At 40.0% G+C, this 24,713-nt stretch overlaps 1 protein-coding gene across 13 annotated transcripts in view; it reads left to right on the forward strand.

Moving 5' to 3' along the window:
* CDC14A (cell division cycle 14A) overlaps positions 1 to 24,713 on the forward strand; it is a 206,701-nt gene that overhangs the window by 136,433 nt on the left and 45,555 nt on the right. For all 13 annotated transcript variants that reach the window (XR_003971058.1, XM_030326596.1, XM_030326595.1 and 10 more), the window contains exons 11-12: positions 5,364 to 5,523; positions 23,066 to 23,181. Coding sequence is in view for 12 of the 13 variants with exons in the window: in XM_030326596.1 (XP_030182456.1) it covers positions 5,364 to 5,523; positions 23,066 to 23,181 (276 nt within the window). In the remaining variant the exon portion in view is untranslated. The remainder of the gene's footprint in view (positions 1 to 5,363; positions 5,524 to 23,065; positions 23,182 to 24,713) is intronic.

Here is a 24,713-nt window from a genome sequence, read left to right on the forward strand (position 1 = left end):
TGAGCTGGGTTTCTTTAAAGAGTGGCCAAATTTGGTGGCCTTGGATGGACACTGAGGTTAGGGTACTGGACAGATATGTGTCCAGGATGGAAGAAGTGATGAAGACAGAGTCAAGATGGTGGAGAGATAGGCTTCATTTGGACTCAAGCGTGTGAGGAAGAAGAGGTCAGTTACAAACAGAAACACCCGTAATGATACAACTACCTTGCCTTTCTTTTGAGGAGTTTTAAAAGCAGATAAAAAAAAATTATTTTTTATTTGAGAGACTGTGCACATGCATGAGCGAGGGAGAGGGGTAGAGGGAGGGAGAGGGAGAGGGAGAGAGAGAGAGAGAGAGAGAGAGAGAGAGAGAGAGAGACAATCCTAAGCAGACTCCATGCTCAGTATGGAGCCCAATGTGGGTCTCGGTCCCATGACCCTAGAATAATGACCTGAGCCGAGATCAAGAGTCGGACACCCAACCGTCTGAACCACCCAGGTGCCCCTAAAAGCAGATATTTAAAAAGACTTGTGAAGGCCATGACTTCGCTTGTAATGAAGCCTGGTTAATTATTTCTTATGTCCCAGGCCTAACTGACCCAGGGCCATGACTTGGCCAAAAACACTTGACCCCCAACACTGGCTACCTCTCTCAAAAGGCTCTGTTTAAGTCAAGACAGATCTCTTCCTGTTATTTCAAAGCACATGTTCTTTTGGCAGAGGCTCATGCTGTCTTAGAAAATCCACTACGTTAGATTTGCTTTGAGCTGGTGTGTTAGCTTCATAGGATGTGATTTTTAAATGCTACTTAAAAATACACGTTGTACGTCTTCTGTCTGAGATGAGGCTTTTAAGGAGTAATAGACACCACAATAAAAGCCAGCGTGGTTTCTATTGTCAATAAGAGAGGAATTTGCATGGCGTGCTGCTTTTTCATGAGGAGCACTTGCGTAGAGCATCTCTTAGCAACACACAAATCAGCTTTGACACCTGATTCATCTTTAATATTCAGGTTCACATCAAGTCTTCCCAGTGATGGGACAGATGGAGTCTTTTAAACCAAGCAAGTGAAAGGTGTCACTTTGTGATTTTTCCATCTTTAGGTTGGCAACAGCCTCAGAGTTTTCCTTTGGTAACATTTTGGAACTGGAATTTTTTTCAGTGTGGCCTCTTCGGTCCTCCAACTCCTCGGTTTCCATTTCCACTTCATGTTTTTCATCCCCAAAGACTTTGTAATGTTGGGATCAACTTTGAGATCAAATCTAAACTCCTGGGGCACCTGGGTGGCTCAGTCAGTTAAGCGACCAATTTTTGATTTTGGCTCAGGTCATGATCTCATGATCGTAGATCAAGCCCTGTGTTGGGCTCCACACTGATTGTGTGGCCTACTTGGTACTTTCCCTCCCTCTCTCTTTGTCCCTCCCCTGCTCATGCTCTCTTTCTCTCTCTCTTTCTCTCAAAATAAATAAGTCTTAAAACATAAAAAAATCTAAATTCCTCAGAGTGGCGTTCAGGGCCCATCACAAACTGCTTGCTGCTTACTTCTGTCATATCCTCTGCTTCAGCCAAATCAAACAGCCCAGTTATCCAAACATGCTGGGTTCTTTGATATCACTATTTCTTCAAGCCCCTGTTGTGTTTCTTTGCTCTAGGAAAACTCTTTACTGGCTAAGTTCTGCTAATCTTTCTAGATACTTCTGAATTCTCAGGGATCTTCTTTCTGATTCTTTCAGATTGAGTTAAGGGCATGTCTTGGTCATAGAGCTTTAAAATTGGATTTCAATTGTTTGCTTTTCTTGTACTTAACTGGGAACTTTTGAGGGACAGGAATTCTGTGTTTCATCTGTATATCTCTCTCCTTTCTGGATGTTTCATTTATCTGAATTTTTCTCTGTCTGTGGCAAAGCTGAATCTTCTCTCCCTGTGAAATAGTAGTTCTTTAATACTGAGCGTTTTGGCCAGAGGCTCAAGGTACTCATTTATGAATTTAACAGTTACTTTTTTGAATTGTTCATACCGTGTCAAGGACTATGCTGTTTATTACTATTGGAAGGATATGAGAGTCAACCATCAGATAAAGAGTTATACTAGATGTAGCATTAAGTGGAAAAAATCTGGAGGAATAAAAAATTAAAGCAAGGATTTCTGAAAATGCAAGGTAGCACGGAGGCTATACCATGGTCTTATGAAGGTTATCACAAAGGAAGCAAAACTTAAAAGTATTTTTTGAATATGTATCTTGGCAGTTGGTATAGAAACATTGAATGTAACTCAGTGATTATGGTAACCTCATCAATTTATATATCTTTTTTAAAAAGTTTATTTATTTTGAGAGAGAGAGGGAAAGAGAGGAAGAGAGAGAATCCCAAGCAGTCTCCACACTCAGCACAGAGCCCGATGTGGGGGTCCATCTCACGAACTGTGAGATCATGACCTGAGTCAAAATCAAGAGTTGGGACGCTCAACTGACTGAGCCACCCAGGTGCCCCTAAGTTTATATATCTTAAGCTCAGAAAATAGCCCTCAGTGGTTTGCTTCCACAAAGTTCCTTCTGCCGTAATAGAAGGCAGATACTGCCACACTCCCTAGGAACTGGTGTGTGTAGACTTCTGGAGTTTTTATTTTATTCATATATTTAAACCTTCACCTCATTTTTGTTTTAAAATTTAATTTGTTTAAAAACATGCTGGAAATTTCTTAAGATAATTTAATGAATTCCAAGTTTAGAACAATGTTAGAAATGCTAAGTTAGTCTTATATATGGACAACATATTTTATATGTAGAGCCTCTATACTGTCTCAGAAATAGGATCTAAAGGTGTTTCTTTTTCCTTTTGCTTTATTTGGAAAAGAGCAAAAATTAAAAGAAAAAAAAAACACTTCTTATTTGAAAGTGGGGTAGGATATTATATGTAAAAAAAAGCCTCCCAGCCATCCAGTCTTATCCTATGCTGTTAACGTTTGGGCACTTACTAAATTAACTTCTTTCTAAAGTTATTTATAAATACTGTTGTTAAAACAATCTAGTGATGTGCTATCTGCTATCTTTTATGATAACAACTTTAAAGGTTCCTTTCTGTACTAACTCTAGCTTTGGTCTGCTTTGATCTGTTTATTTATCACTTAATGTTTTATTTTCAAAAGCACCTGAGGCACATTGTTTTAAAAAAGTCAAACAGTGGGTGCCCGGGTGGCTCAGTCATTTAAGCTCCTAACTTCAGTTCAGGTCATGATCTCATGGTTGGTGAGTTTGAGCCCCGCATCAGGCTCTCTACTGTCAGTGCAGTGCCCGCTTCAGATCCTCTGTCTCCCTCTCTCTCTGCCCCTCTCCCACCCTCATAAATGAATAAACATTAAAAAAAAAAAAAGTCAAACAGTATAGACATTCAATAAAAAGTGAAAGTTTCCTTTCATTCTTGGGAGTAACCAGTCAGTGTTTTCCTATATATTCTTCCAGATAACTGAAGTTTGGGTTAAATTATAACTTTTTTTTAATACAAAAAAAATGGGATCACACTTTCCACACTCTGTCACTTATATTTTCATTTACTAATGCTTTATTTCATAGCTGCTCTTCTCTATCACCACATGTAGGTCCATCCCAGGATTTCTACTGGCTGTATAATATTTCACGGAATGGATTTACTATGATTTAATAAGCCAGTTGTCCATTAGGTATCTCCAGTTTTCTTTTTTATTACAAATAATGCTGCAGTAATCATTTTCTCATCTTGTATACAGGCATGTATCTCTATAGGGTGATACTTGGACGTGTATATGCTCGGTTGGAAGTATTGCACATGTAAAATTTTGCTGCAATTTAGAAGTTTATATTTTATTCAAGACTTAAACAGTATTTAACCATAAGCAAAAGTTCTGATTTGAAAGTCAACTCTTTTAAAAAGGAAAGGTGGATTCCTTTCTTGAGGGCGCAATGAGATTACATAATTCAGGGGGGACTTTTTGTCATTGTTTTTCTTCTCATGTTTTAACCTGAATTTTATGTGGCATCTTTGAGAGAAAGTACTCCTTGGCCTTTCTGTTGCCTCAAAAAATAAATCTATGTTCTTATTGGTAGCATCTCCTTGATAATGCTGTTATTTCACTGGATGTTAATACTCATTATGATGAACCATAATTTTAGCTTAATTCTATTCTGTACAATATGACAGAATAGAATGGGGTAGCATCCGATGGGGTAACTTATCTTAAAATAAATGCATGAAGTTGACTCTAATAATAAAATTTAAAACCGAGAGTATCCTTTTTTATACATATTTGAAGTCCTTTTCTTGTAATCTTAAAAGCAGTTATACTTGTGCCTTATTGAATAAAAGAAAACTTACAGATGAAGCATATTTTCTTTTTCTTTTTTTCTTCATGTTTATTTATTTTTGAGAAACCGAGAGCACGTGAGTGGGGGGGAGAGGCCAGAGAGATGGAGAATCCCAAGCCGGCTCCGTGCTGACAGTGTCGGGGTCCCTCCTGACATGGGGCCTGAATCCTTCAACTGCAGGATCGTGACTTGAGCCGAAACCAATAATTGGATGCTTAACTGACTGAGCCACTCAGGCGCCCCCACATTTTCTTTTTCTTAAAGGATAAGCTAATTGAGGCTACATACCTTACTTTTATGTGGGACGAGTAGGTTTCTGAAGTTCTTTCTGAAGTTCTTCCAGGGCCTTTCATGGAGCCACACACAATTAGGTATTTAGTACTCTTTTAGGCAATATCCCTGTTTAACTCAAGTTTCTTCACATACACCTTTGAGTCCACTTCACTCCAGCTGTTTTTATAGACATATCAAATTGCTATTTGAGAAATACCTTACAGATATTAGATTCATATTTAAAAAAATTTTTTGTGTGATTATTCATTTTTGAGAGACAGAGCACAAGCAGGGGTGGGCGGAGAGAGAGGGGGACACAGAATCTGAAATAGGCTTCAGGCTCTGAGCTGTCAGCACAGAGCCCAATGTGGGGCTCGAACTCAAAAACCACGAGATCATGACCTGAACTGAAGTCGGATGCTCAACTGACTCAGCCACCCAGGCGACCCTAGATTCATATTTAAAAGGCAAATGGGCTCATAGTCTTTACTGCTGTGAAATGTATTATAAACATCTGAGAACCTTAATAGTCAACTCATATATGGTTATATTATAGATATATATTGGAAGATAGGTTATTTGTGTTTCATATAGAACTTTATTATTTATTCTGACATACAGAAAATGACTTTTTAAAAAAATTCTAAGATTTCATAATCTTTCTAGTCTGACTTGTAAAGGCATATCTGCTAATCTTTTTATTTAGAAGATATACTTTCAAGGAGATGATAGTAATGTATTTTACAGATTATTTTGTTTTCTCTCTTTTTTACAGAAAACAAGCATCGTTATGGGTCCAAGGAGACATTTTCCGATCCAAACTGAAAAATAGACCATCCAATGAAGGGAATATTAACAAAATTCTTTCTAGCTTGGATGATATGTCTATTGGTGGAAACTTATCTAAAACACAAAACGTGGAAAGATTTGGAGAGGTGAGTTTTCCTCTGGAAGATTTTCATGTCTCCTTAAGACTAATGTTCTGCATTTCTTTGTTTCCTAGCTGAACACATATAACATAGGAATATCTCCTTTCTGAGATGCTGAGAGTGCCAATATTTTTGGTGTAGTTATCCACTGATAAAACAAGAATCAGAGCAAAGAAAGCAGTTATCCTTAAAAGTAAAAAAGCTGTAACTTAAGGAACACAATTGTAAAGGAGGGTACTCTGGTTTGGAGAGTATTTACAAAAAGGAAATAGAAAAACAAAGGTTCTATTTGAAGATGGAAATGGATATAAAGAGGAAAAAATTAATGTGACAATTGAAAAAATAATATATACCACAAGTGGTTTTGTGAAAGGTTCAAATGCATGTTGGTTTCTAAAGTCCAGAGTTGAAAACATAATTAGGGGCAATTTTTTTTTTTTAATGGAGGCTCTATATTATAAGCAAACCACTTTAAACTGGTAATATCCATGGTCTCATTTAATCTTTATAACTAACTGATGAATTAGGCAGTATGATCTCCATTAAAAAGGGGGTTTTAAAATTTATTTGAGAGGGAGAGATAGAGAAAGAGAGAGAGAGGAGAGACAGTGGGGTGAGGGGCAGAGGGAAAGAGAGAGAGAATCCCAAGCAGACTCCATGTGGAGCCGGATGTGGGGCTCAATCCCACGATCCTGGGATCCTGACCTGAGCTGAAATCGAGTTGGACACTTAACTGACTGAGCCACCCAAGCACCCCTCTATTTTATAGTAAGGAAATTGAATGTCACTGAAGTTCTAACCTCTGTGATTCCATTCCACATCTATCTGATTCTGAATCTGTTTTTTCTGTTACACCCTGCTACCTAAAAATGGAAGTGACTTACAACAGGTAGGATCATGGGCATTTTTGGAGCTAGAAGCAACCTTGAAATCATTTGTTCCACTTCCCCTCTGGTGCGGATCAGAAACCAGGGCCCCACCAACTCTGTTCCTTGCTGAAGGTCACAGCATTAATAGTAGGACTACCTTGAGACTAGGAGTCTACCTCCTGGTTTAGCTTTTTCTACCACAATATGCCTGAGGTAAGCTAAGCGCTTGGTTTGTATTCATATTTTTATGTCCCTAAAGGAACAAAAAAAGCTGTTGAAAATATTTAAGCCACAAGTGTGGATTTACATTCTATTTGGATGTTTGACCCGGACAAGGGCCTTGAACAAAAGTCTGTGGTTCCGGCTTGGCCCTCAGGGAACCCCAAATGGAAGGAACACATCATAACTCTCTTAGGTCAACAAGTGGCATGCCAAACAGGTTTCTTTCACCAAGAAAAAGATAACCGGAGTGCTTATGCTAGGGAGAGTGGGCTTTCTTCAAGGACACAGGATGGGGACTGCCAGAAGAACCAATTTTTCAGCCCCATGGTCTCTACTCCAGGACAGCCACTGATGAAGCGGCCAAGTTTACTGGTGTGAGTCATCTGTCCTGACAAAATGTAAATCTCAGCAAGGTCATGTTGATGTTCACAGCCTTTGTTAACTTTTTCTTGTCTCTTTGTAGTAGTCTGGCCTATTCAAAGCAAACAAAAAGGATCTGAACTGACATTTTAATGTGATAATATAGCTAAGCAAGAATACTTTTCTTGCTCTGGTCAGCATTTCCTTCTTAGGGTTTGTTCAAGTAAACAGGACTTTGAGTTATGACCTCTGAAAAGAGGCACATACAATTTATCCATCTATCTGAGAAACATATTTATCTTATGGGAATATAATGTTTCCTATATCATAATCTGTATTAAACTAACATCTGGTAGTTACAACATTTTGTTCTCATACTTTTTTAGATCTCTTTTAGTCGAATTTAAGAATAATTAACATTTATTTCTCACTAGAAGATGAAAAATGAAATATGATTGAAATTTAAAATGTCAGTTTTATTTATTTATTTATTTATTTATTTATTTATTTATTTAAATAGAATTTATTGTCAGATTGGCTAACCTACAGTGTGTAAAGTGTGCTCTTGGTTTTTGGGGTAGATTCCCATGGTTCATCGCTTACATATAACACCCAGTGCTCATCCCAACAAGTGCCCTCCTCAGTGCCCAGCACCCATTTTCCCCTCTCCCCCACCCTCCCATCCACCCTCAGTTTGTTCTCTGTGTTTTATAGTCTCTCATGGTTTTCCTCCCTCTCGTTTGAAATTATTTTTTCCCTTTCCCTTCCCCTGTAGTCTTCTGTTAAGTTTCTCAAGATCCACATATGAGTGAAAACATATGATGTCTGTCCTTCTCTGACTTACTAAAATAAGTCAGTTTTAAATATGAGCATGTGTTCAGGTATTGGGCAGTTTCTCTTCCTCTTCCTTATTCCCAGAACCCCCAATTTATTACTTTAACTCTAGCCATTCAGAAGTGTTATTATTTTTGAAATTAGAGTGCGGAAATGAAAGAATTCAGAAATACCACTGAATGATGGTGCACTTAAGATCTCAGACAGTGACATATATGCAGGTTTGGGGCCATGTTATAGTTAGGTGATGCCCTGTATGAATATTAAGCCCTTTTCTCTCTATGCTTACCTAGTGCCGGCTCCAAAACATTACAGGAATAGGGGGAGTTAGTTTCCTCGAAAGCGAATGTAAGAGAGTTAATGATATCTTCGTCATTCTCATGAATTCCAAGTGGGAAAATAAGTTGAGAATGTTGCAAGGATTTTTACGTGTTTCAAGCTCCTTACCAATGTTCAGGATAGAAGTCCATGAAAATTCTGGATTTTTCAGTTTGTGTGTAAAGGAAGTGCAAAAAGGGAGTATTCTTCTAGAGGTTGCTTTTTGTTTTTCCTTTTTAAAAGCAATATCAGATTGAAAATAGAGATAGTAAATTATATATATATATACATATATATATATATATATATAGTTAATGTTTATTTATTTTTGAGAGAGAGAGGCAGAGACAGAGCATGGGTGAGGGAGGGGCAGAACAGAATCCAAAGCAGGTTCCAGGCTCTGAGCTGCCAGCACAGAGCCCGACGCAGGGCTTTGAACCATGGACCTCGAGATCATGACCTGAGCCCAAGTCCAATGCTTAACCAGCTGAGCCACCCAGGTGCCCTGTGGAGCTGTTATTGAAACAGAAGTGCTCTGGCCTCAGAGTCTGTACTCAGCCACGCACCGTGAGGCCTTTCTCTGTATCATGCTGCCTCCCCATGACGTCCTACATGTGGCTTTAGTATATTGCATCAGTAATTTTTTTTAAATAAAAAAATTTTATTTAGTTTATTTTTTGAGAGAGAGACAGAGCAAGTGAGCAGGAGAGGGACAGAGAGAATCCTAAGAAGGCTCTGAGCTGTCAGCACAGAGCCTGACATGGGACTTGAACTCATGAACCATGAGATCCTGACCTGAGCTGAAGTCCAGAGTCAGACACTTAACCGACTGAGCCACCAGGCACCCATACATCAGTAACTTTGAACATAACCTTAGCCAGCCTGTCCTAATACATTTCTCCTGGAACTGTGATTGTTGTTAACTTTTCCTACTCCAGGGTGATAATCCAATATTAGCACACCAAACAGATGCTCTTGACTTCGAGACATTAATTAGGTATAAGTGCTGCTAATGTTCAGACAAGTTCACATAAATTGACAATCAGGTAAATAAGAATGTAGTGTTTTATTTAATTAATTAATTAATTTTTAAAGATTTGATTTTTAAGCAATCTCTACACCCAAGTGTGGGGCTGGAACCCACAACCTGAAATCAAGAGTTGAACACTCCACCAACTGAGCCATCCAGGCACCCTGAGAATGTAGTGTTTTAATGACATCAAGATACTGTAATTTATAAAGTCCTTTGCTCTTTTACATCAAATGCTCATGTTCAGGGTGCATCTTAGAAAAAATCCATGAAGTCAAAAATTAAATCTTTAAGGCCCTACTTTCAAGCACTGTTCTGTCCACTCTTATTTTTAATGTTTATTTATTTGAGAGAGAGAGAGAGAGGGGGCACACACAAGCAGGGAAGGGCAGAGAGATGGGGGAACAGGATCTGAAGCAGGTTCTGTGCTGACAGCAGAGAGCCCGATGTGGGGTTCAAACTCACAAATTGTGAGATGGACGTGAGCCGAAGTCGTTTGCTTTTTTTTTTTAATAGTTTTTAAATGTTTGTTTATTTTTGAGAGAGAGAGGCAGAGTGTGAGTGGGGGAGGGGTAGAATGAGAGGGAGACCCAGAATCCCAAGCAGGCTCCAGGCTCTTAGCTGTCAGCACAGAGCCCCACACGGCGCTCGAACTCAAAAATCACAAGATCATGACCTGAGCCGAAGTCAACACTTAACCGACTGAGCCACCCAGGTACCCTGTTCTTTCCACTCTTAGGACCCCTAAGGCATTCTGGTTCCAATCTGAATGCCACTGGGATCCAGCAGAGGCTATTGGACAAGACAGTGCCAGTACACAGAGCCACGGGTTGGGGAGACTGCTCTGGCTGTGGAGTGGAAGGGGTGCTGGAGTCGGTGTGTGGCCGGGCATGAGAGGCTCAGGTGATGGGGGCGTGGGGTCCCGGGTGGTAAAGATCTCAACCAGTGACAGCAAGGAAGGAGAGAAGACAGATTTGGGGGCTCTGATAAATCCAAACTTTCTATTGATCAGAAGCAACTTAATTTGATGATGGCATCTTTGTCTTTCTCTAGCTTCTACATCTCACAGGTTCAACATCTGAGAGCTGAAAGAATTTTGTAGATGACCCAGCCACCTTTCCTAGCCAAATCACTTAAACCTGCTAAAAATCCATTATCATCTTTCTCTTCCAATCCTTTCACCTCTATTTTTACTCATTTATATTTCAAACTCTCCCTTTATATCATTTTTTATATTCTTCTTTTTTTCCCTAGTGTGCTATATTTTATCTAATAGATTTTTTTCTCTTAATGGCACACACCGGTGGCTTACTCTGTCACCATTTTATTAATGCGTTGGTCAGTAATTACTTTATCCAATGGAAATCTATGAACACATTTTATTTTGGTTCTCATCTCGTGTGTATATAGAGAACAACTGATGAAATAAAATAAATCTTTGTACTTTGCACTATTATTTGCTCTTTTGCTAGACCATCCTCTGTAAATAAGTACATCTTTTAAAATGGTCTTTCTTTAGGTATCGTAGTTGGCTCTCACTTTCCTGCCTTTATGTAGAGCGAGCTGGTATCCAAAAGAAAGAGCTGGTGCTCAGACTCACCAGAGGACAATGGGTAGTTTGACCAAACACCACTCTCCATGGCGAGCAAAGATATGAGGGTCTTCCCTGGATGAGGCTCCCTTCCTTTGTTCACCAGCAACCACGTGACTTTGTTTCTTTTTAGCAAATTCTAGGGAATCTAAGCAGCTCAGGCCAGAGAGGGTCTGCACTGGAACTCTGTGGGGAGAGGGGCTGGTGCCTAAGAACACAAGGGAGGCCTGGGGTAGGTTCCCTGCATTCATCAGTTGTGACTGTTGTTAGCTATTATTAGCTATTATAAGGAATGAATTTGGTAGAAAGAATGAGACCTACCAGCGCCAGTTGAGAAGAGTCTTCGAACTGCCCCAGGTCCACAATTCTTGGAACTGATTCATGCCTCACGAGAGAGGAACTGTGTTTTCGTCTCCCCCTCACAGGTGTTTGTGTTCTTTTTTTCAACGTTTATTTATTTTTTGGGACAGAGAGAGACAGAGCATGAACGGGGGAGGGGCAGAGAGAGAGAGAGAGAGAGAGAGACACAGAATCGGAAACAGGCTCCGGGCTCTGAGCCATCAGCCCAGAGCCTGACGCGGGGCTCGAACTCACGGACCGCGAGAACGTGACCTGGCTGAAGTCGGACGCTTAACCGACTGCGCCACCCAGGCGCCCCATAGGTGTTTGTGTTCTAGGTGCCCTGATAAATACAGAGCTTAGTTGTATTCATGTCTGTGTGTTACATTCAGGATTCTGGAAGGCCAGAATCCTCTTTCTTACAGCTTTTTCTGGTTTCTTAATTTCATAATTTAAATGTAGTTTGAATAACATTGTTTTAATGTTTTGTTGAGAGTTTGAAGGCTGTTAATCTCTTACTGAGGGTTTTATGGCTTATATGTTCTATACCTTTGAGCTGAAGCTTCATACAATAGCCACAGAAATAAAATAAAGGGTGATGCATTGAGACAAAAAATATGTGATTTGTGTTTGAGCAGATTTATTCAGACCTGTATTGCATGTCTGGATCTTTCTCCTGTCTCTCCCCAGGTCCTGGGGAGATCTCCCTCTCCTCTCCCCAGGTCCTGACTTAAGAGTTTTCTCATACCATGGGGCTCCTGGGCAGATCAGTGAGTTAAACATCCGACTTTGGCTCAGGTCATGATCTTGCGTTTTGTGAGTTCGCACCCTGTGTGGGGCTGTGTGCTGACAGCTCAGAGCCTGGAGCCTGCTTCAGATTCTGTGTCTCCCTCTCTCTGCCCCTCCCCTGCTTACGCTCTGTCTCTCTCTCAGAAATAAATAAACGTTAAGAAAATGGGTTTTCTCGTACCCTAAAATCCGGTCTGTCTCCTCTCACCAGACCAGTGTATGAGCCACTTAACTGGGTCCCCCTCCTCCCTGTCCCACGTCTTCACCTTACCCAGTTCATTCTTCTCGTAGTAATCAACTAGGAGGAAATGTTTGCAACATATTCAAATTAGGCTTCTTTTTTAAATGTAAAGAGCTCTTAAAAATCAATGTGAAAATACCATGTACACAAATAAAACAAAATGGGAATTGTCATGGCTGGTAAGCGTAAATAATGTTCTGCTTCCCTAGAAAATGAAAGAAATACAAATTTAAATGACGAGATGCTATGTATGCCTCTCAAGTTGAGTGAGATTAAAGAATGTATGCAGTATTAGCAAGGATTTCAGAAATAAGAAGACCTTAAAGATTGCCAGTTGGGGTTTAAAGTGGAGGGCAATTTGATAATACGTGTCAGAAGACCTTAAGATGTCTTTAGCAATTGCACTTCTGTGAATCTATCTGAAGACAATAATAGGACAGTGTTTATTTATTTATTTTTTTTCAACGTTTTTTATTTATTTTTGGGACAGAGAGAGACAGAGCATGAACGGGGGAGGGGCAGAGAGAGAGGGAGACACAGAATCGGAAACAGGCTCCAGGCTCCGAGCCATCAGCCCAGAGCCCGACGCGGGGCTCGAACTCACGGACCGCGAGATCGTGACCTGGCCGATGTCGGACGCTTAACCGACTGCGCCACCCAGGCGCCCCAATAGGACAGTGCCTATTAAAAGCCGTATGCATAGAGGAGGATATTTGTTGGAGCTGTTCATAGTGACAAAAGACAGAAAAAAACCTGACTAAGGGTAAAATAAATAAAATTTGGTATATGTAGACCATGGGATTTTATGTAGCCATAAAGAATAATCATGTAGAGGTTTTTTTGTCTTTTGTTTTTTAAATGTACCCTGAAATACTTCCAACAATGTATTTTTTTAAGTGAAAAAGTAAATTACAGAGCAGCATGTATGTAACTCAACCTCTTTTTGTCAGAAAGAAGTATGGTGGGGGATGGTATGAATAACACAGGGAAAAGTCTGGAAGACTATATGCCAGAGTACTAATGTGTTTTGCTTTTGATGGTAAATATGTAGGTGGTTTTAATAATTTTTCACTTTTATCTGTATTTTGTTATTACTTATGACAAACAAGTATCATAGGGTCTTTATATGTAATATTTTCTTTTTCTTGGGAAAGTATTTAGGGTATTTTAAACCCCTTAAAAGTAGGAGCTTAAGTGAAAATATATTGAATCTGGGTGGTTAGCTGTCTGTTGCAGTTTTTTTTATTGTTTTCTACATTTGAAATGTATTATAATTAAAAAAATATTTCACTTTTAAGATACATAATAAAGTGGGGAGAAAACACATGTAACATAACTGTAATGTACAATGGTGTTAATTTTTAAACTGTGTATCTTTTTAAATTAGTATTCATTTTTTCAAGTAATATGTGACTACACTTTTAGAAATATCAAAAAGTACTGAATTCTGATAAAAAAGATCAGTACCCTATCCCACCTTTCTGTACCCCTAGACCAACTCCCAAAAGGGGAAACCTCTAAGCAAATTATGTCCACATTTTCACTACCATATTTCTAAACATAAATGTTTCCCTTCTAATGCTATATTAAACAATTTATTGATTTTGGACATTTTTCAATTGCCTCCTGGTTGTGGTAGATAGGATTTAGCTCTCCCAGCCAGATATTAACACCTGCTCCCTGTGCTTTTCCTAATATGGCTATATATCATAATTTTTTGTGAAACCCAATAATATGTATGTTATTACCGTGTAAGGATTGTTCACTCTTGAGCTTGGTAGTCTACTCTCTTTTCTTTGTTGACCCTCTCTTTGTTTTTTGCAGAGTTAGTTATCTACTTCTTTAGTGTTTTATATTTATCTATTTATTTTTATTAAAGTATTATTGACACAGTGTCACATGAGTTCAGGTGTGAGTTAATTACTTTTTTATTTGCATAGTTTTCTGTGTACTTGGGAAGAGATAATGCTATTCCCCCCCTTCCTACTGCCGCCCTGACCCTGGCCCCCACAAATTCTGCCAAGCAGTTTAGAATTTTTTCAAAATCTTAACACAGCAAATTTTTTTTTTTTTTTTTTTGCCAAATTCATTCTTTTCCTGAAGACACTACTCCTTTCCACCCTCGACTGGTTGTTCTCTAGACCCACTACACTGTTCTGACCTGAGGCCTTCTTTTCACACTCTTCGGTTAGATTCCTAATTTTCCTGGATTTCCTGTTATCTTCTTTCCTTTTCCCTGATACCTTCTGTAATAATTTGCTCAGGAAGAGTGTGTGGGAGGTAAATTTTTGTATCTTTGTTCTACCTTTACATTTGACTGATAGGTTGAATTTTGGAATTTTAGGTTGAGGATCACTTTTCCTTAGAATTTTGAAGGAATTTCAAAGTTGGGAACACAAAGATTCCCCTAGTTGGAAAGACAAACAGACTTTCTTGGCTTTCCCACAAAGGCACACATTAGACAGTGAATCTGACTGATGAGGGTGAAGATCCTGTCAGGTCCTTCAAGAAGTCTATCCCATGAAGGCTTATATATATTTTTTTATTACTAAAAAAATTTTTTTTAATCTTTATTTTTCAGAGAGAGAGACACCCAGAGTACATGTGGGGGAGGGGCAGAGAGAGAGGGAGACAGGATCCAAAACAGGCTCCAGGCTTTGAGCTGTCAGCACAAAGGCCGACGCAGGGCTGGAACTCACGAACCACGAGATCATGACCTGAGCAAAAGTCAGATGCTTAACCGACTGAGCCACACAGGTGCCCTGAAGGCTTATCTACTTCTTGACCCCACTTCGTATTCTAGAGACTTTGGCTATGTGCTGGTCCTTCTATCAGGTACAAGTAACTGGTAACAACACCCATGTTGATTGTGTTGTGTACCATCCAGCGGGCAAGCCTAGCCTTCGGGCCTGCCTTATTTCCCTTCCTGCAGCCTTCCTTGGGTGGTAATGGATTCTTCCCCACTGGGGTTGTATGGACAGAGATGAACAATTACGGATTCTGGAGACTTTTATCTATGGGCAACTTATGACTTAAAGAGAATCCTCTGACTTTAAGGTTCCAGGATCCTGTGACTGGTGAACTGTTGTTCTTTGCCAGGATGACAAAGTGTGATTTGGCCGGCTTCACCTGTACTGCTTCTTTAAGACCCAGTTAAGGGATCACCCCCTCTAGAAAGCTTTTATCTTCATTTCTTCTTTCCCACTGGCTGTGTGCTTTGTATGTCTATTTTTCTTTTTTACACTCAGAGCTATAGTAGTAAGGTGTGGTCTTTTTACCCAGGACATGCCTACTGACCCCAGAGGTATTCATGCAACCCACCTTAGGTGACAGGGAGCAAAGAAGTATTTTGATCCCGGAATGGCTATCAGAAATGACTAGGATTTGACTGAGGGAAGTATATTTTTGTATACCCTTCACCAAATAAGAGTTCTAGCTCTAAAGAGTTGGGGGGGACTTTTATGGGTGCAAGGAATCCTACCAAATTCATATGAATTAGTCAGGGGAGGAAATGGGCAAAATAAAATCTCTACTGGTGCAATGTTAGTGTGCTGTGGCATATATTTTAGAAAGAACATTGTATCTGGGGTTAAGAAATCTGATTTAAAACTCATGGCTGTCATGAAGAGCTTAGGGGAGCTTGGGCAATATTCTTAACTTCTATGAGCACCTCCTTAAAAAAAAATTTTTTTAAATATGAAATTTATTGTCAAATTGGTTTCCATATAACACTCAGTGCTCATCCCAAAAGGTGCCCTCCTCAATACCCATCACCCACCCTCCCCTCCCTCCCCCCGCCCATCAACCCTCAGTTTGTTCTCAGTTTTTAAGAGTCTCTTATGCTTTGGCTCCCTCCCTCTCTAATCTCTTTTTTTTTTTTTCCTTCCCCACCCCATGGTCTTCTGGTAAGTTTCTCAGGATCCACATAAGAGTGAAAACATATGGTATCTGTCTTTCTCTGTATGGCTTATTTCACTTAGCATCACACTCTCCAGTTCCATCCACGTTGCTACAAAAGGCCATATTTCATTCTTTCTCATTGCCACGTAGTATTCCATTGTGTATATAGACCACAATTTCTTTATCCATTCATCAGTTGATGGACATTAGGCTCTTTTCATAATTTGGCTATTGTTGAAAGTGCTGCTACAAACATTGGGGTACAAGTGCCCCTATGCATCAGCACTCCTGTATCCCTTGGAGAAATTCCTAGTAGTGCTATTGCTGGGTCATAGGGTAGGTCTATTTTTAATTTTCTGAGGAACCTCCACACTGTTTTCCAGAGCGGCTGCACCTGTTTGCATTCCCACCAACAGTGCAAGAGGGTTCCCGTTTCTCCACATCCTCTCCAGCATCTATAGTCTCCTGATTTGTTCATTTTGGCCACTCTGACTGGCGTGAGGTGGTATCTGAGTGTGGTTTTGATTTGTATTTCCCTGATGAGGAGCGACGTTGAGCATCTTTTCATGTGCCTGTTGGTCATCTAGATGTCTTCTTTAGAGAAGTGTCTATTCATGTGTTCTGCCCATTTCTTCACTGGATTATTTGTTTTTCGAATATGGAGTTTGGTGAGCTCTTTATAGATTTTGGATACTAGCCCTTTGTCTGATATGACATTTGCAAATATCTTTTCCCATTCCATTGATTGCCTTTTAGTTTTATTGTTTGTTTCCTTTGCAGTGCAGAAGCTTTTTATCTTCATGAGGTCCCAATAGTTCATTTTTGCTTTTAATTCCCTTGCCTTTGGAGATGTGTCAAGTAAGAAATTGCTGTGGCTGAGGTCAGAGAGGTTTTTTCCTGCTTTGTCCTCTAGGGTTTTGATGGTTTCCTGTCTCACATTCAGGTCATTTATCCATTTTGAGTTTATTTTTGTGAATGGTGGTCTAGTTTCATCCTTCTGCATATTGCTGTCCAGGTCTCCCAGCACCATTTGTTAAAGAGACTGTCTTTTTTCCACTGGATATTTTTTCCTGCTTTGTCAAAGATTAGTTGGCCATACTTATGTGGGTCCAATTCTGGAGTCTATTCTATTCCATTGGTCTACATGTCTGTTTTTGCGTCAATGTCATGCTGTGTTGATGATTACAGCTTTGTAATAGAGGCTAAAGTCTGGGATTGTGATGCCTCCTGCTTTGGTCTTCTTCTTCAATATTACTTTGGCTCTTTGGGGTCTTTTGTGGTTCCATACAAATTTTAGGATTGCTTATTCTAGCTTCGAGAAGAATGCCAGTGCAATTTTGATTGGGATTGCATTGAATGTGTAGATTGCTTTGGGTAGTATTGACATTTTAACAATATTTATTCTTCCAACCCATGAGCACGGAATGTTTTTCCACTTCTTTATATCTTCTTCAATTTCCTTCGTAAGCTTTCTATAGTTTTCCGCATACAGATCTTTTACATGTTTGGTTAGATTTATTCCTAGGTATTTTATGCTTCTTGGTGCAATTGTGAATAGGATCAGTTTCTTTATTTGTCTTTTTGTTGCTTCATTATTAGCGTATAAGAATGCAACTGATTTCTGTACATTGATTTTGTATCCTGTGACTTTGCTCTATTCACGTATCAGTTCTAGCAGACTTTTGATGGAGTCTATTGGGTTTTCCATGTTGATATCATGTCATCTGCAAAAAGTGAAAACTTGACTTCATCTTTGCCAATTTTGATGCCTTTGATTTCCTTTTGTTGTCTGATTGCTGATACTAGAACTTCCAGCACTATGTTAAACAACAGAGGTGAGAGTGGACATCCCTGTCGTGTTCTGATCTCAGGGGGAAAGCTCTCAGTTTTTCCCCATTGAGGATGATATTAGCTGTGGGCTTTTCATAAATGGCTTTTATGATGTTTAAGTATGTTCCTTCTATCCCGACTTTCTCGAGGGTTTTTATTAAGAAGTGATGCTGGGGGTGCCTGGGTGGCGCAGTCGGTTAAGTGTCCGACTTCAGCCAGGTCATGATCTCGCGGTCCGTGAGTTCGAGCCCCGCGTCAGGCTCTGGGCTGATGGCTCGGAGCCTGGAGCCTGTTTCCGATTCTGTGTCTCCCTCTCTCTCTGCCCCTCCCCCATTCATGCTCTGTCTCTCTCTGTCCCAAAAATAAATAAAAACGTTGAAAAAAAATTAAAGAAAAAAAGAAGTGATGCTGAATTTTGTCAGAAATTGCTTTTTCTGCATCGATTGACAGGATCATATGGTTATCTTTTTTTTTATTAATGTGATGTATCACATTGGTTGATTTGCGAATGTTGAATCAGCCCTGCATCCCAGGAATGAATCCCACTTGATCATGGTGAATAGTTCTTTTTACATGCTGTTGAATTCGATTTGCTAGTATCTTACTGAGAATGTTTGCATCCATATTCATCAAGGATATTGTAGTTCTGTATTTCTCTTTTTTTGCTGGGTCTCTGTCTGGTTTAGGAATCAAAGTAACGCTGGCTTCATAGAATGAGTCTGGAAGTTTTCCTTCCCTTTCTATTTTTTGGAACAGATTGAGAAGGATAGGTATTATCTCTGCTTTAAATGTCTGGTAGAATTCCCCTGGGAAGCCATCTGGTCCTCTACTCTTATTTGTTGGGAGATTTTTGATAACTGATTCAATTTCTTCGCTGGTTATGGGTCTGTTCAAGTTTTCTATTTCTTCCTGTTTGAGTTTTGGAAGCGTGTGGGTGCTTAGGAATTTGTCCATTTCTTCCGGGTTGTCCAGTTTGTTGGCATTTAATTTTTCATAGTATTCCCTGATAATTGCTTGTATTTCTGAGGGATTGGTTGTAATAATTCCATTTTGATTCATGATTTTATCTATTTGGGTCATCTCTCTTTTCTTTTTGAGAAGCCTGGGTAGAGATTTATCAATTTTGTTTGTTTTTTCAAAAAACTAATTCTTTTCAAAAAAACCAACATTGCGAGTAGAGAAGATGGCGGGGTACGAGGACGCTGGGCTTGCTGCGTCCTGCTGATCGCTTAGATTCCACCCACATCTGCCTAAATAACCCAGAAAACCGCCAGAAGACTAGCAGAACAGACTCTCCAGAGCCAAGGGTAGACAAGAGGCCCACGGAAGAGGGTAGGAAGGGTGGAAAGACAGTGTGCGCTACACAGACTGGTGGGAGGGAGCTGGGGCAGTGGAGGGGTAGCCCGCCTGGCAAGGCGGAATCCCCGAGTCTGGCTTGCAAAAGTGGAGGGGCCGACTGCGGGAGTTCTGACAGCCAGCGGGACTTAACATCTGGAGTGTTAAAAGTCAACAGCTCTGCTCGGAGAGCGGGAGGGTGAGAGGACACTGGGAGGGAGAGGTGTTGAGCCCTGGAAGACAGAGCTCAGCTCGGCGGTGAACAAAGGCGCTGGCCAGCGCCATTTCCCTGTCCCATCCCACAGCCAAAATCCCAAAGAGAACCTGTTCCCGTCACCGAACTTGCTTGTACCGTGCAAACACCCAACGCTGTGCTTCTGTGGATCCATCCCTCTGATGGTTCTGCCTCCCTCGCGGTGCTGCAGGACCCCTCCCGCAAGGGACCACTGACAGCAAAGCTAGCTAAGCCTGCCCCTCCCACCCCAGTGCACCTTGCGGATCCACCCCGGCTAATAAGCCAGATCCCATCAGAGTAGCACCACAAGCCTGGCAGTGTGCAAGTAGCCCAGACAGGGGCCACACCACTCCACAGTGAGTCCTGCCCCTGGGAGAGGGGAATATAAGGTACACACCAGTCTGACTGTGGCCCCAGCAGTGGGCTGGGGACAGACATCAGGTCTGACTGCTGCCCCGCCCACCAACACAAGTTACTCCAGACAGCACAGGGAAAGTGCCCTGCAGTTCCGCGCCACCCCAGGGACTATCCAAAATGACGAAATGGAAGAATTCTCCTCAAAAGAAATTCCAGGAAGTAGCGACAGCTGACGAATTGATCAAAAAATGATTTAAGCAATATAACGGAACAAGAATTTAGAGTAATAGTCATAAAATTAATTGCTGGGCTTGAAAAAAGTATAGGCGACAGCAGAGAATCTATTGCTACAACGATCAAGGGACTAAGCAATAGTCATGAGGAGCTAAAAAATGCTATAAATGAGCTGCAAAATAAAATGGAGGCGACCACGGCTTGGAGTGAAGAGGCAGAGGAGAGAATAGGTGAATTAGAAGATAAGATTATGGAAAAAGAGGCAGCTGAGAAAAAGAGAGATAAAAAAATCCAGGAGTATGAGGGGAGACTTAGAGAACTAAGTGATGAAATGAAACGGAACAATATCTGTATAATAGGAATTCCAGAAGAAGAAGAGAGAGAGAAAGGGGCTGAAGGTGTACTTGAACAAATCATAGCTGAGAACTTCCCTGGATCTGGGGAAGGAAAAAGGCATTGGAATCCAAGAGGCACAGAGAACTCCCGTCAGACATAACTTGAATCAATCTTCTGTATGACATACAGTGAAACTGGCAAAATACAAGGATAAAGAGAAAATTCTGAAAGCAGCTACGGATAAACACGCTCTAACATATAAAGGGAGACTGATAAGACTAGTGTAGACCTATCTACTGAAACTTGGCAGGCCAGAAAGGAATGGCAGGAAATCTTCAATGTGATGAACAGTAAAAATATGCAGCTAAGAATCCTTTATCCAGCAAGTCTGTCATTTAGAATAGAAGGAGAGATAAAGATCTTCCCAAACAAAAACTGAAGGAATTCATCACCACTAAACCAGCCCTTCAAGAGATCCTAAGGGGGATTCTGTGAGTGAAATGTTGCAAGGACCACAAAGTACCAGAGACATCACGACAAGCATGAAACCTACAGACATCACAATGACTCTAAACCCATATCTTTCTATAATAACACTGAATGTAACTAGACTAAATGCTCCAACTAAAAGACATAGGGTATCAGAATGGATAAAAAAACAAGACCCATCTATTTGCTGTCTACAAGAGACTGATTTTAGACCTGAGGACACCTTCAGATTGAAAGTGAGGGGATGGATAACTATCTATCATGCCACTGGAAGTCAAAAGAAAGCTGGAGTAGCCATACTTATATCAGACAAACTAGACTATAAATTAAAGGCTGTAATAAGAGATGAAGAAAGGCATTATATAATAATTACAGGGTCTATCCATCAGGAAGAGCTAACAATTATAAATGTCTATGTGCTGAATACAGGAGCCCCCAAATATATAAAACAATCACAAACATAAGCAACCTTATTCATAAGAATGTGGACTTTAATACTCCACTGACAACAATGGATAGATCATCTAGACACAGGATCAATAAAGAAACAAGGGCCTTGAATGAAACATTGGATCAGATGGACTTCACATATATATTTAGAACTCTGCATTCCAAAGCAACAGAATATACTTTCTTCTTGAGTGCACATGGAACCTTCTCCAAGATAGATCACATACTGGGTCACAAAACAGCCCTTCATAACTATATAAGAATGGAGATCATACCATGCATACTTTCAGACCACAATGCTATGAAGCTTGAAATCAACCACAGGAAAAAGTCTTGGAAAATCTCCAAAAGCTTGGAGGTTAAAGAACACCCTACTAAAGTATGAATGGGTCAACCACGCAATTAGAGAAGAAATTAAAAAATATATGGAAACAAATTAAAATGAAAATACAACAATCCAAATGCTTTGGGATGCAGCAAAAGCAGTGCTGAGAGGAAAATGCATTGCAATCCAGGCCTCTCTCAAGAAACAAGAAAAATCCCGAATACAAAATCTAACAACACACCTAAAGGAACTAGAGGCAGAACACCCCAAACCTAGCAGAAGAAGAGAAATAATAAAGATCAGAGCAGAAATAAACAATATAGAATCTAAAAAAACTGTAGAGCCGATCAATGAAACCAAGTGTTGGTTTTTTTAAAAAAACAAACAAAATTGATAAACCTCTAGCCAGGCTTCTCAAAAAGAAAAGGGAGATGACCCAACTAGATAAATTCATGAATGAAAATGGAATTATTACAACCAATCCCTCAGAAATACAAGCAATTATCAGGGAATACTATGAAAAAAATTTTTTTGAATGTTTATTTATTTTTGGGAGAGAGAGAGAGCGACAGCATGAGTGGGGGAGGGGCAGAGAGAGAGACAGAGAGACAGAATCCAAAGTGGACTCCAGGCTCTGAGCTGTCAGCACAGAGCTGGATGCAGGGCTCAAACTCATTGACCGTGAGATCATGACCTGAGCTGAAGTCGGACACTTAATTGACTGGGCCACCCACGTGCCTTGAGTACCTCCTTTTTTAAATCTTTATGGGTAATAGTGTCCTCCCCGCCTTGAGTTGTGAGAGTTAAATGTGAGCTGGCATGTGAAAAAACCTAGCGTGGAACTTACATATTTTAAACTGTAAGACTTATTTCAGCAGGAAACACACTTTCCCAATCTAGTAGGCTTTAACTCCTTCTCAAAAGGTCTTGAATGCTTTTATTAGTGTTAATTGATCTTAACACGTTATCACATAGATATCCTAAATTGTTTTATCTTTCATTTTTGTAAATAAATTATAGAATTTGCAGTGATGGATCCTAGTAATCTCTGGAAACCTATTTGTAATGTGTCTATTGAGCCAGTCTGTGTCTGAGCTATATTCCGAAACATGATTTTTGTGTGCATGAGATTCTCTTTGGTTGTGGTCCATTGTAACAAGGAGCTCCTTTTAAATTCTACTGCATCCATACCTGTGCTTCTTTGATTTGGAATTTGACTGATATATTTAATTGATAAATAGTTGAACATTTGTTAGTGTATCTATATCTATATCTATATATCTATATCTATCAATCTCTTTCTATAGATAGATAATGCTGAACTCACTGTGTTTTAAAGCTATTTAAGATAATCTATATTAAGATCAGCTATATGAAATATAGAGTCTATAGTCTATTAAGAAATCAATATAAAGCAAAATTACTTAGAGTAACCTTTCTATGGTACATACATTTTTTTTCCAGAATAACTTAGAAGAGGATGAAGACGTGGAAATGAAAAATAGTATAACCCAGGGAGACAAACTACGTGCCTTAAAAAGTCAGAGACAGCCACGCTCCTCACCATCCTGTGCATTTAGGTAGATCAATTTTAAGCTTTTAAATTTATCTCGTGCCTCCATTTGTGGATAGGATGTTTAATCTTCTCTTTTGAATATCATTATACAAGTGCCATGTTTACCTCTTGGTTTTGTTTTTGGCTTATTGCCATTTTGTGTTGTTAACTATTTTATCACTATAGGGAGAAGCTAAGTTTTAGAAGCTTACTGAAAGCAGCTCCTGCAGTTTCAGTCTCTGGAGTCCCACCTCTTTTCAAAAAATTTTTTTAAATGTTTATTTATTTTTGGGAGAGAGACAGAGACAGAGAGCAAGCAGGGGAGGACAGAGAGAGAGGGAGACACAGAATCCGAAGCAGGCTTCAGGCTCAGAGCTGTCAGCACAGAGCCTGACTCGGGGCTTGAACCCACAAAACACGAGATGATCACCTGAGCTGATGTTGGCCGCTTACTGACTGAGCCACACAGGTGCCCCTCTGGAGTCCCACCTTAAACTGCTGTGCAGTGAGGTGTCTCTGGGACTGTGCTCTAAATTCCATTTGGAATTCTACTCTCCCTCCATGAGTGGGTGCCCTATCTTGTCGTGTCCTATTCTCACAGGTGTGCTGAGGCTTTTGTTTTGAATCTAGAATGTGTAGAAAAGTACTGAATGCCAAGCTTTGGTATATCCTAACACCTTAGCTTTATGTTCTCTATTTGAGAATTGAATAAGCAATTATTACCTGTGTCTGTACAGTTAATAACCATCCTGAGCTTAAAGTCTAAAATTACTAATCAGAATCAAGTGATGGAACTTGACTTGTGATCCTAACATTTGGATCCTGCTAATGGTTCAGATTACTTAAAGAAGAAAGTCTCCAGGATCAATGTAGGTGCAAAAATCTGTGAATATCGTCCAGATTCTTTACTGGGGTGACAAGTTCACAAATGATTATAATGAGAAGTGGCTACTTTTCTTTGTCCTTTAAGTGAGAGGCATGCACAACAAGAGGGGTGTTTTGCCAGCAGGATACATGTCAAACAGACTCACAGGGAATTTAATTTTCATGTGTTATTTGGGAGGATTATAACACAAGTCAGATTAGGTCTGAGCACATCATTACCTATGCTCTGAGCACTGGTGCCCTGACCTGAGAAATGAAGGTGTATATAGCTCAAGTCAAGGTAATCGTTTGCCATAGTAACATGAGAAGATGGGATAGCAAGCCTGGTCTTGGTAATAACCACCAACTACCACTAGAAAGTTGAAGAGATGTACCATTCACTGAGCAGCTACTACTGTCAGGAGCCACGTTAGGTACTTAGTTTGGAGATGAGGATTAACTGAATTAACACAAAAGATATGCATCATTACCCACATTTGGGTTGGTTGCTTGAGGTTAGAGAACGTCAGCCCCTCCCCAGTGGGATGGATTTGGATTGGAGCTGATCTTCAAATCCAGTACTGTTCAGAGTGTGCTCTGCTCACTATGAATATCACCTAAGTCAGCGCAAGGTCCTTCAAGATTTCTAATCTCTTTTACTCACCATCTCCCCCCTTGAAACTCTTAAGAAAT

This window comes from Lynx canadensis, chromosome C1 (assembly GCF_007474595.2).
Source record: "Lynx canadensis isolate LIC74 chromosome C1, mLynCan4.pri.v2, whole genome shotgun sequence".
In the NCBI taxonomy this organism is placed as follows: Eukaryota; Metazoa; Chordata; class Mammalia; order Carnivora; family Felidae; genus Lynx; species Lynx canadensis.